Source organism: Elephantulus edwardii, unplaced genomic scaffold (genome assembly GCF_000299155.1).
Source record: "Elephantulus edwardii isolate Elephantulus edwardi_28Jun2011 unplaced genomic scaffold, EleEdw1.0 scaffold00065, whole genome shotgun sequence".
Taxonomy (NCBI): Eukaryota; Metazoa; Chordata; class Mammalia; order Macroscelidea; family Macroscelididae; genus Elephantulus; species Elephantulus edwardii.
In genome coordinates this window covers 13835931-13848497 of record NW_006399815.1, presented here as the reverse complement: position 1 = coordinate 13848497, position 12567 = coordinate 13835931, and the positions used below count along the sequence as shown (strand labels likewise).

At 39.0% G+C, this 12567-nt stretch overlaps 1 protein-coding gene across 1 annotated transcript in view; it reads right to left on the bottom strand.

Annotated features, from left to right (window-relative positions):
• SLC2A13 (solute carrier family 2 (facilitated glucose transporter), member 13) overlaps positions 1-12567 on the bottom strand; it is a 582019-nt gene that overhangs the window by 14150 nt on the left and 555302 nt on the right. The window contains exons 8-9 of the mRNA XM_006888200.1: positions 2732-2853; positions 2450-2602 (exon numbers count right to left, since the gene is read on the bottom strand). Coding sequence (XP_006888262.1) covers positions 2450-2602; positions 2732-2853 — 275 coding nt within the window. The remainder of the gene's footprint in view (positions 1-2449; positions 2603-2731; positions 2854-12567) is intronic.

The window sequence follows — 12567 nt, the reverse complement described above, 5'->3', positions numbered from 1 at the left end:
TCTCTTTGGAGACTAAGGTGTGTCTGATACAGACCAAGGTCTTTGCTATCACTTGTTATGCTTCAGAGAGTTGGACAATGACTAGGGAGGATAGAAAGAGAATTGATGCCTTTGAACTGTGGTGCTGGAGAAGAGTATTGAGGGTACCATGGACTGCTAGGAAAATCAAACCTGGCTGCTCCTCGGAGGCAAGTATTCTAAGGCTTCATCTAACATACTTTGGACATGTTGCAAGGAGGGACATCATGTTTGGCAGCGTGGAGGAACAGCACAAGAGGCTAGGGCCCTCTATGAGTTGAATTGATTCAGTGACTGGGGTAATTGTGATGCGTGTATCAGAGATGGTGCGATTAGCACAGGACAGAGCAGAGTTTAGGGCTGTTGTACATAGGGTCGCTATGAGTCGCAAGCAACTCGATGGCAGATAACAACAACAACAACTTACAGAGCAGTTGGCCTAGTGGGTAGGAATAGCAATGCCAGCCCAAAGGAGAGAAGACTGAATCCATCCGCTGTTGCACAGGAGAAAGATAAGCATTCTCCTCCTGTGTGATTTACAGCCTCTGACATCCACTGGAGGGTCATCTATGAGTTGGTTCCAACTTGACAGTAATGAGAAATAAATATCTATATATACACATATCTTCAGTTTGAAATGTTGATACGTTTTCTTTCCAATGAAATTAACACTTCTAAATGTTTTTAAGTGATTATTCAAATCAACTTTCTGCCACTGAGTTGGAACGGACTCATTGCTGATCCTTCTTAATAGACAATAACTTGCCCAGCAGAAGACTGTCCATATTCCTTCCTCAGAGCAGCTGGTGAATTTGAATCTACTGCCTTTAGGTAGGCATCACAACTCCTTACCCACTAGGCAACCATAACTCCCTAAATAGGATTTGAAAAGAGAAAAGTTTTTAAAGATAATAAAAACATTAGAGAAATATACCAATTCAGCATAATCAAAGGTATATACCAATTCAGCATGTTCAAAAGAGAGGGAAAATAGATTTGTATCATGTTTTCAAATAGTTAACATTGTCCTACCAAAAAAAATCCATCCACTTATTCATATGAAAGACTTATGAATGCTCATCGTATGAATTGAAGGGAGGAAGGCACTAGGAAGATAAACTCCTGTCCCTCAAGTGATGTATGTCCCTGGAGTGAAGTGTAAGGGTTAATGAGCTTGCCTGGTAACTGTCAAAGAGGGACCTCAGAGGTAAGGCCTGATGATCTCCATCCAAATCAGCAGCCACTGAAAACCCGATAGAGCAAAGACAGTTCTACTCTGACATTCATGGGGTCACTATGAGCAACTAACAGCTGGTTAGGAGGGTAGGGATGGGAGACAGAGGAAGGGAATGTTCTTGTCACCTGCTTCTAGGTGCCCAAAGTATGGGAGGAGGAAAAGTGAGGAGAGTCAGGGAAGTTCTGGAAGAAGAATGGTGTAAGAGATAACCACCTCAGAGGTGTTAAAAAGAGATGAAATGAAAATCTCACACTGTATAATATAGAATCAGATGATGGTCTATACACTCACATGAAAATGCAGGTGTTTTCTTTAGAAAAAAAAAAGGTAAGTTTTTCACTTTGGTAAAAATGGATTTTAAATAGCCTTCCAAAGTATTTTCTTACTCAGCCACTTCCAAATAGTGTGTTCGGTTAAGTTAGGTCCTCCACACATTTGTCACGTAAACACTTTAAGTTTCTGGATGTACAAGTGTTGGTTAATGAGACCTGGTGGTATCTTAGCTGAAAAAGCTAGTAGTAATTTTAACTCATGATTTGGTCCTCAGGAGAAAGATGAGCAGTATCCTCCTATAAAGATTTAGATCTCTAGAAATTGACCAAATGGCAGTGGGTATGGTTTGGGCTTGAAAGTATTGGTTACATAGGACACTGAAATACGTATGTACTGGTTTGAACAGCATATAAGCTAAAGTGTAGTGGACAGCAGATAACTCACCATACAGCAAGGTATTTCTGTGAGCTGTTCTGAGCCTTATCCTGATCTCACCTTTGTCTCCGACATGACTTTCTCTATCACAATAAATCTCTAAGCTTTATTCCTGCAGTCCCTAGCTACATCTTCCTGCTATTCGCTGTGTTTTATGTTTCTTTTCTAAACTGAAAACTACACAGTGAAGATTTACAACTTGGATGGTATGTGGGAGATATTTGGGCTGGGAGTGGATGGGCGACTGCCGTAAGTGCTGAAGGGCATGAAGCAATGTGGCTCAGGAAAGGAGACTTCGCTTATCTTTCCCAAGATCCATATCTAAGGTTTTTGCTGAATAAAACATTCACATGGAGATATTTACAACAGCAAAAAAATAACCACCTCATCTGTCAATCACAAATGATTACTTATCTAAAAATAGAGCAGGAAAAGAAAAAGTGAAGCCATTGCTGGAAATAAATATATATTTATATATATTCTTACCATAGTATGTAAGATACTCAGCTGTGTGTAAAAATGTCAGGGAAACCAGAACATTGAAAATCCAGTTTATCCCAGATGAGCATGCATTTCCTGTACTTCTCGCCCACAGAGGATATATTTCAGAATTCACAGTCCAAGGCATTGGCCCCATTCCTGAAAAATAAAAACTTACAAAGTTCAGTAAAACAGCATATACAAGACTTGAAAAAGCATCACTTGGATCTTCTAAAAAAAAAGAGGCAATTTAATTCATGTAACAGTAACAACAGAACATTTGCTTACCAGGTGCAAAGAAAACAAGATACAAGATAAGGCCTAGAAGTGCAGTCCACGAGTATGGAGTAGGGCAGAAATTGTAAGCCCAAAAGACTTCTTCCGTTTTGAATTTGGTTTCATTTCCACACCTGAAAAACGATGCAATACAAGCATTAATTCTGATATAGTTGAAGAAATTCAGTGTGGTCACAGCTGATATTTGGAACCTTTTTAAGAAAGAAGTCTATGAGTGAAAAAAGATACATACATACATACATACATATGTGTGTGTCCACTTCTGTGTGCATTTGTAAAAAAAAATAGGGAACTGTGGTGGCCTAGTAATGAGTTTCACTGCTAACTCAAAGGCATGTAGTTCAAATCCATCAGCTCCTCCACAGAAGAAAAATAGGAAATCTCCCTGAGCAATTTACAGTCTCGGAAAATCTGCTGGAGGGTAAGCTTCGAGTTGGTTCCAATCTTATGGACCATACTAAATATAAATTTAGGTAGCATACAGAGGAATATTAGGTATGAAAGCTCATATAGAACTTCTCAGAGCTAAATATAATGCAAATGTAACACATAAATAAATATGCATCATATCCATTACATAGGATATGAAACATGATTTCTAGTTACTCATCTGAAGCTCCAATAACAATTTAAAATCACTCAGGAGTTAGTATGTTGGAGTAAATGGAACTTAAGATTTTGCAGTCAGTTGCTGTTGTTGTTGTTATGTACTGTCAAGTTACCTGTTCCTTATCATGACCCTACATACAAAAGCCCTAGACCCTGATTTCACTGTCTCTGACACAATGACTCCCGTTACCCTAGTCACTAATTACTTAATCTATCTCATTAAGGGTCTTCCTCTTCTGTACTGTCTCTCCACCCTCCCAAGCATGACGTCCCTCTCCAAGGATGGTCCCTCTTTGCAGTACATTCAAAGTATGTCAGACAAAGCTTCCGAATCCTTGCTTCCAAAGAGCATTCTGGTTTCACCCTCTCCAGGATGAACTTGTTTGTTTTCCTAAGAAGTCCAGGGCATATTCAACTCTTCTCCAGCAACACAGCTCAAAGGCATCAATTCTCCTTCTATCATCCCTAGTCATTGTCCAGCTCTCTGATACATAGTAAGTGTATGCTTACAAGAACATGGCCTGTATCAAGTGCACCTTAGTCTCCAGACTGACACTGTTGCTCTTCAGTACTTTGGAGAGGTCCCTGACTGCTAATTTCCCCCAATGTATTTAATCTTTTGAGTTCCTGGCTACTGGTGCCAAGAGTGTTGATTGTGGGCCCAACCAAACTAAAGCTGTTAAAAATCTCAACCTCTTCACCATTTATCATGATGCTGCTAACCAGCCCAGTGGTGAGAATCTTTGGTTTCTTTATACTGAACTTCAGTCCATATTTATTTAAGGCTGCAGTCCTTGACCTTCTGCAGCAAGTGCTTCAGGTCCTCCTCAGTTTCAGCAAGCGGTGTTGCATCATCTGCATAATGCAGATTGCTGGCTGATGAGTCTACCTCCAAGCCTGATGCCCCATTTCTCCTCAGAGAGCCCAACCTCCTGGATAATCTATTCCACATACAGATTGAAAAGGTATGGAGACAGGATACAGTCCTGGCTTATACCCTTCCCAATTTTGAACCATTCACTGTTTCCTTGATCTGTTCTAATGACTGCCTCCTGGTCCAAGTATAGGTTTTTCAAAAGCATGATCAAGTGTTCTGGGATTCCCATTCTTCTCAGAGTCAGACATAGTTTGTTGTGGTCCAAGGGAAGATTAAAATTCTAGGCTAGCCTTTTTTTATGTGTATAATGTATTTAACACTTTACAAGATAGCTCAATGATTAGAAGAATCATTTGTAAAAGGAAGACAGGGTAAAAGAGGGAAGCAGACAGGACACGTGTGAGGATAGAATGTTGTAGTGAGGTACAGCTAAGTGGACAGTGACTCATAATCACTCATTTATTAACAATAGAGCTGAACTGTGCCCGATCCTGTACCATCCTCATCTTTGATCAGAGAGACTCTGATTAGATCTTATTCTGGGAACAGTAATGGTGCAAAGATAGAACTCTTGTTTTCCATGCAGAAGACCTAAGTTCAATTCCTGGCCAATACGAAACCATCACCTATCTCACAGTGGAAGTTTGTGTGTTGCTATGATGTTGAAAGGTATCCTTTGCGTAGTTTCACTCAAGGTTTATGGAATCTTTTAAAGTGATGTTGTTACTGTGTACCATTGAGTTGGAACCAACCTATAACTAGCCCTCTAGCAGATTTTCAGAGGCAGTTTAATCACAGGGGAAGAGAGTGCCCGTCCTTCTTCCACAGAGCTGCTGGTGGATCTGAATCACGCACCTTTGGGACTGCAGCACGGTTTCTCACCACTAGGCCACCAGAGCTCCCTTTTAAGGTGATAGTCTCAGGAATACTTTAGTATCTACTGGTCTTGGAAGTCTGGGCTTTTTAAGAATTTAAGTTCTGTTACATATTTTCCTCTCTTTCTATTAGAATTCATCATGGCTCTGAACAGAATGGCTGTGTTGGCTGAGCATGAGTTCATTTTGGTTCAGATGGGGCCATGGTTCATTGTAGACAGTTAGTTTTGTAGAATAGCTTCTCTGTGCTTCTAATGTTCTTTTGAACTGGACAATAAATGACTGATAGTTGTATTTAGGTAGTTACTTGTAAGTTCTACTGCCCCGGATGCTACACATAACTAGGATGTAGAGTATAACTTTTGTGATCTGTATTATGCTAAATGACTGAGTTGTCCCACAAGGTCCCATGGCTTCAAAAGAAGAAAAGCCATTGTGCAAGGTGTTTCATTCAAAACCTAAAACTTCAAACTCATTGCTACTGAGTTGGAAAACTCATAGTTGACCTTTGGCAGGTTTTCAAAAGGCTGTAAACAGCTTGAGAGGAGATTTCCCTGCAGAGCCACTGGACTTGCACCACCAGTGGCACCAGGTTTGGTTTAGCAGCACAGCTCTCTATGGAATATAGTACCTGGTCTAAGAAATATCTGTAACCTTGCCTCCTATACCTAAGAATATTTTATATATGAGTAAACAAGCATACAACAAAAGACTCATCTGTCAGTTTGTTGTACTGTGGTGGCTTACACATTGCTGTGATGCTAGAAGCTGAGCCACTAGCATATAGATATTAGCAGGGTCAGTTGTGTTTGACAGGTTCCACTTAAGCTTCCAGATTAAGACTGGAAACCTACCTCTGAGGCCATAAAGGCCAATGAAAACATTATGAAGTAGTGAGACTCTGTCTGATATACTACCAATGAGGCTTTCAGGTTGAAAGGCAGAGTACCATGAAGGAGGAATTGCTTCTTCAAATTAGAGTCTATAACCCAATTGAAAAATGGGCACAGGATATTAACAGACACTTCACCAAAGAAGACATTCAGATGGCCAACAAATATATGAAGAAATGCTCAAAATCCTTAGCTCTTAGAGAGATGCAAATTAAAACAACTATAAAATATCATCTTACCCCAGTAAGAACAGCAAAATTTAATGGAGCAGTAAACAACAAATTCTGGTGAGGTTGTGGAGAAACTGGAACCCTTATTCACTGCTGGTGGCAGTGTAAAATAGTGCAACCACTGTGGAAGGCTGTATGGCATGTTCTCAAAAAGTAGCATATAGAGTTACCATCTGACCTAGCAATTCCTCTACTGGGAATATATCCTAAAGAAACCATAACTGCCACCCAAGCAGATATATGCACACCCATGTTTATCATGGCTTTGTTCACATTAGCAAGGAGTTGGAAACAACCCAGGTGCCCATCAACAAACGAATGGATAGAGAAGGTCTGGTATATTCACATAATGGAATACTATGCAGCATTGAAAAACAAGGAACTCATGCAATATTATTCAAAATGGGTGACCCTGGAGGACATTATGCTGAGTGAAATATCTCAGTCACAAAAGGACAAATATTTCATAGTACCACTGTTGTAGAATGGGACTGACATCAGTGTTGGGGTGAGACTGAGAAAAATTGGATAAATTATGTATAAGGCATTGAAACAGATGAGGGAAAGAACAATTTAATAGCGATATATGATTGGGTATTATGGTTATGACAAGAGTCCAGAATGAAGATTGCATAGTGGAGTGTACTCGGGGCGGGGGTGGGGGGGTGGCATTCTGTATCAGTGAAGGAATTTTTCTTTTAGTTTTCAAAGAGAAGAGCAAATTGGGGTGGGGAGGGGTGGGTCAGGGAGAAAAATGCAACAATAAATGAGTGGAAATCCAAAATCTCTCTAAATGTTCATTAAAATTAATAAAAAATGTATAAAGAAAAAAAAGTAGAGTCTACCTTAATGATGTGGAGGGAGTAAAGAATTTGGCCAATTATTTGTTGATATGGCATCAAGCAAAATTAGGAGAAACAAGTGCAAACATTCATTAATAATCTGACTAGGGAACATAAAAAGTATGAATCTAGAAAAACCAAAGGTTGTAAAAATAAAAAGGAACATAAAAAGACTGAAATCCAGGTATCAGTAAACTGAAATGGAGTGGTATTTGCCATTTTGAATAAGGTAAGTTATGGGATGATATAAAGTACATTATATCGGAAGAAGGCAAAAGTCATTCAAAAGATAAAAATTAAAGACCAAAATGGATTTCAGAAAAAGCCCCAAAACTTGCTCTAAAACACAGCGAACCCAATGTGAAGGGAAGAAATGGTGGCATAAGATAGCTTAAGAGGTGATTTCAAGGGCTAGCTCAAGAAGAAAAATAAATATATGTGTGTGTGTAATGAACTATGCCAAGAGATAACAGAATGGAAGAACATGTGTAACACTTCTCAAGCTCAAATAACTGAAGAAAAATATTTAATTCTTTTGTTGTAATTATTAAGTATTCTATTAGTAAAATAATGAATGACACAGGATGCATCAAAAGGAGGTGGGGAAAATACAGTTACTGTACCTAAAAGATTTCATCCACCTCAGAAAGAAGCATATTATGATCAATTGATAGTATTAATGGTGTGAAATCCAAAGAGCACTGAAGACCCTAGTAATTGCCACCTATTGTCAGTAATTAATTATAATTAATTGTTGAAACAACTTAAATGTTTCAACAAATAGATGCAGGATTGACAGTATTCATTTATTTATTTAAAAAATTTTGGAAAACAGGTATATGGCCAACTTGGGGGAAGACAACCATATATATGTCCATTTGAAAGGAAGATCAACAAAATGCAGAAATTATTAAACTATATCCTTAGTAACACATTTAAGTAAAATCTTGCTGATAATTAAAAACTGATTGGCTCAATATATTAGCAAGGAACTGTCAGAATTTAAGCAGGATTCAGAAAAGGATGTGGCATTACAGATACCATTGCTGATGTCAGATTGAGCTTGGTTTTCTCAGAGAATACCAGAAAGATTCTTACCTTTGTTTTACTGAATGACTATGCAAAAAGATTTAACCATGGATATCATAAAAAAATTACAAATTAACGTTGTGAAGAATGAAGATTCAGTAACACTTAATTGTGTTCATTTGGGACCTGTACTTGAAAACACAGCCATTTGGATATACTATATAGTTTGAAATCAGGGGAGAGGTGAGTTGGGATTGTATTACTCCACTTCCTAAACAGCATGCCTCCGGAAACTCTATGAACTTTGATAAATGTCGATGGTTGTAGAGGGGCTTCAGGCCTTTTGTTCATGGGGTTGCTATGAGTCGTGCTCAACTAGAAGGCAGTCAATAACAACAATTCTATCTGAAAGCTGGGTATATAGTTAAAGCAAGTAGACTATATGAAGAAGAATATACATCTGGGTTGGTGGAAGAATCATTTAACAATAAGTAGAAGACACAACTTTGCTTATGGTAAGCAAAGGGGACTGGAAACATTTACTGGTGAACATAAAAAACTGACAGCTTTTAGTATGTATTACATCTCAACACAAAGTAAAGAAAATCCTTAAAACTGGACTCATAAATAACATAATGGTAAACATAGAAAGACTGAAGTTGTCAAGGAACTCTTTTTACTTGGATCCACCATCAATGCCCATGGAAGCATTAGTGAAGAAATCAAGTAATACACTGCTTTGGACAAATATGTGCAAAAGACCCCTTTAAAATATTACAAACATGGATGTGACCTTGGGGATTAAGGAGCATCTAACTCACATCACAGTATTTCCACTGCCTTATGCAGTAATGGCATCCATTTCCTAAACAATGTGCCTCTGGAAACTCTATGAACTTTAATGAATGACAATAGTTATAGAAAGGCTTCAGGCCTTTTGTTAATAGGGTCCCTATGACTTGTGCTCAACTCAATGGCAATAAACAACAAACAACAACATATGCATGTGAGAGTTGGCAATGAAAAAGGACTGAAGAACAACTGATATTTTTGAATTATGAAATTGCTGGAGAATACTGAATATATCATTGAGTGCCACAAAAAAAAACCCAAATATATCTTGAAAGAAGGTAAAGTCAGGATGTTCTTTGGAGGTGAGTATGGTAAAACTTTGTCTCATACATATACTTTAGACATATCATCATGGGGTGCAGGAGTCAGTCCCTGGAGGACATCATGTTTGGTAGGGTAAAAAAGAAAAACACTGAACAAAACTGACTGACACGATGGCTGCCATAAAAGCAACCATTCAAACACAGAGATGAAGCAGGACTGAGCAGTATTTCATTCTGCTGGATTTGGGTCACTATGGGTCAGAAATTACTGAATAGCATCTAATAACAACACAGGTGACACAACCTTACTTGATGAAAGTGAGGAGGACTCGAGGTGTTTGATGCAGAAGGTCAAGGGTGAGAGCCTCCAATATGGATTACATCTCAACATCAAGAAAACAAAAATCCTCACAAATGGGAAAATATGTACCATCACGGTAGATGGAGAAAAGATTTAAATTCTCAATAATTTCCACTTATCTTGAATCCATAATCAACACCATTGATAGCAGCAGTCAAGGAGGTCCCAAGACTTATTTCATTGGGCAAATCCACTGTCAGGGACCTCTCCAAATTCCTGAGCAGCAATGATGTCAGTTTGAAGACTAGTGTACGTCTGATTTAAGCCATGGTCTTTTCAATCATTTGCAATGCATCTGAGAGATGGACAATGGATAAGGATGAAAAAAGAATGAATGCCTTTGAGTTATAGTACTGGAGAAGAGTACTGAATATCCCATGGACTTCCAAAAGAACAGATATGTCTTGGAAAAGGTGCAGCCATAGTACTCTTTGGAGGAAAGGATTGTAAAGCTTCATCTCACATACTTTGGACATGTTGCTGGGACAGGCTATTCCTTTGAAAGAAACACCATGCTTGGAAAGGAGGAGGGTCAGTGAAAGAGAAGAAGAGCCTCAAAAATATGGAATGACCCAGCAGCTGTAGCAGTGTGCTCAAGTATGTCAGAGATGCTGAAGATGGCACAGGATTGTACAGAGTTCAGGAGTGTTGCTCACAGGGTTGTTAGAGTCATACTCAACTTGCACCACCACCAGCACATGCATGCACCCACTTGTGTATGTAGGCACATACACACATATAGCTCCATGGATATGCAGTTGTTACTATTAGGTGCCATTGAGTTGAGTATGACTCATAACAGCCCTATGAACAACAGAGCTGAACCCTGTACTATGCTGTGCCAACTTCATTCTCTCCAACATACTTGAGTGCATTGCTGAAGCTGCTGTACCATTCTGTGCTTTTGAGAGTCTTCCTTTCACTGACCTTTCCTAGCATGATGTCTCACTCCAAGGACTGATTCCTTCTGAAATCATGCCCAAGTAGAGACAGTTTCACTCTTCTTGCTTCTAAAGAACGTCCTGGTGGTTCTAGCTAAAAAGTGATTTTTCCTCTCTCTCCCACTCATCCCTGATAATCACCAGATAAAGCTATGTCTATGCATTTGTATAAAAGTGGGATCATACAATATTTGTAATTTTGTGATTAACTTCATTCGGCATATTGTCCTACAAATTTATCCAAATTATATTTCAAGGACTCATTTTTATTTCTGTTTGTACAGTATTCCATACACATATAGAGCAGTCTGCTTATCAATCTGTTGATGGGAACTTATTTCCACATTTTTGTAATGAGCAGTCCTACAAGAAAACACAGGTTTGTGTATGTCTGTTCTGTTATATCTCCAGAAGACATATATACTTAGCACGGGAAGCTAGATTATAAATGAAAAAACTCAGCTCATTGCTGGTGAGTTCGAACCAACTTGTAGTTGACCCTTCAGGGGTTTCCAGGGCTGTAAATTGAACGGGAGGAGACTGCTCATCTTTCTCCTTCATAGCTGTTGGTGGGCTGGAGCCTCCAGGGAGGCTCACCTTTTGGGTAGGCAGGGCCACATTCCATATTATTTTCTTTGTTATTAGATGCCTGTGGAGTATGACACACAGTGTCCCTTGAACAATAGATTGGAACCGTTTCCTATTCTCTGTCATCCTCATCATCACTGTTGCACATGAGCCTTTGCTGCAGTCACTGTGTCAATTCACCTCATCAAGGGTCTTCCTCTCTGTCACTCTCCACCTTTTAAGCATGATGTTCCTCTCCAAAGAATAGCCTTTCCTAGCAACATTCCCAAAGTATAGGAGATGAAGGTTTGTCATCCATGCCTACAAAGGACACTCTGACTGGACTCTCTCCAAGATATCTGTTGTTCTTTTGGCAGTCCATGGGATATCCAGTACTCTTCTCCAGCACTGCTGCTCAAAGGCATCAATTCTTCTCTTGTGTCTACTTCTCAGATGCCTAACAAGTGACTGAAAAAAAAAAAAATACAACACAAGAAACCAGCCCTCATGACGTGCGTTTCCCTTAGTGGTTCTATATTTTTTTTATTCCACCAGCAATGTTCCAATATTCCTTTATCCTTGTCGGCGTTCTTTGTTTTGTTTTTTTTTTATCAGTGATTTTAGCAGGAGTGATATGATATTTCATTCTTGTTCATTATTTGCCATTTTGTGAACATACTTCTAGACCCATTATATACTCATGTGATTATCTATATCTCATTTCTGATCTCCACTATCAAAATCTATCTTGACCCTCAAGGCCAGCACAGATACTACCCAATATAACTGTCTGAACTAATCTACCGTCCCATTCTATCAGCTCATGTGTATCGCCCTCACATAGCACTCTTTATTTTTAATACTAATTTATTTATAAAATTCAAATACATTGTCACTGTTTTTTACACCAGATCCTTCCCATTTCCCTCACTCCCCGACCCATTAAATTACACAACCCCAGGATTAATCCCCTGCCCCCACATATCCTCACCCTTCTGTCCCCCACTCCCCAATATGCTTATACTCATTCTACAATAATTGTTTTACACAATATTTGTCATTGTAGGACTGAATTAGTTCACTCAGCATAAAGCTCTCCATTCCCTTCCAAGTTAGGTAATAATTTACAAAATCATAGCTTCTATGTGCTGCATAGTATTCCATTGTGGTTGGATATTTGGGCTGTTTCCATGTGCTCATGATGGTGAATAATGCTGCTTTGAACACTAGTGTATAAGTCTCCATTTGTGCCTCAGTTCTAATTTTCTTGGGGTATATTCCAAGCAGTGGAATAGGTGGGCCATGTGGAATTTCTATGTTTAGCTTTCTGAAGATATGCCAAACTGTCTTCCAGAGTGGCTGTACGATTTTACAATCCCACCAACAATGTTTAACAATCCCTATCTTGCCACATCCTCTCTAATATTTATTACTTGCTATCCTGTTAAAAAAGTTCAAAAGAAGTTCCAGCTGCTCTGAAAGAACTGG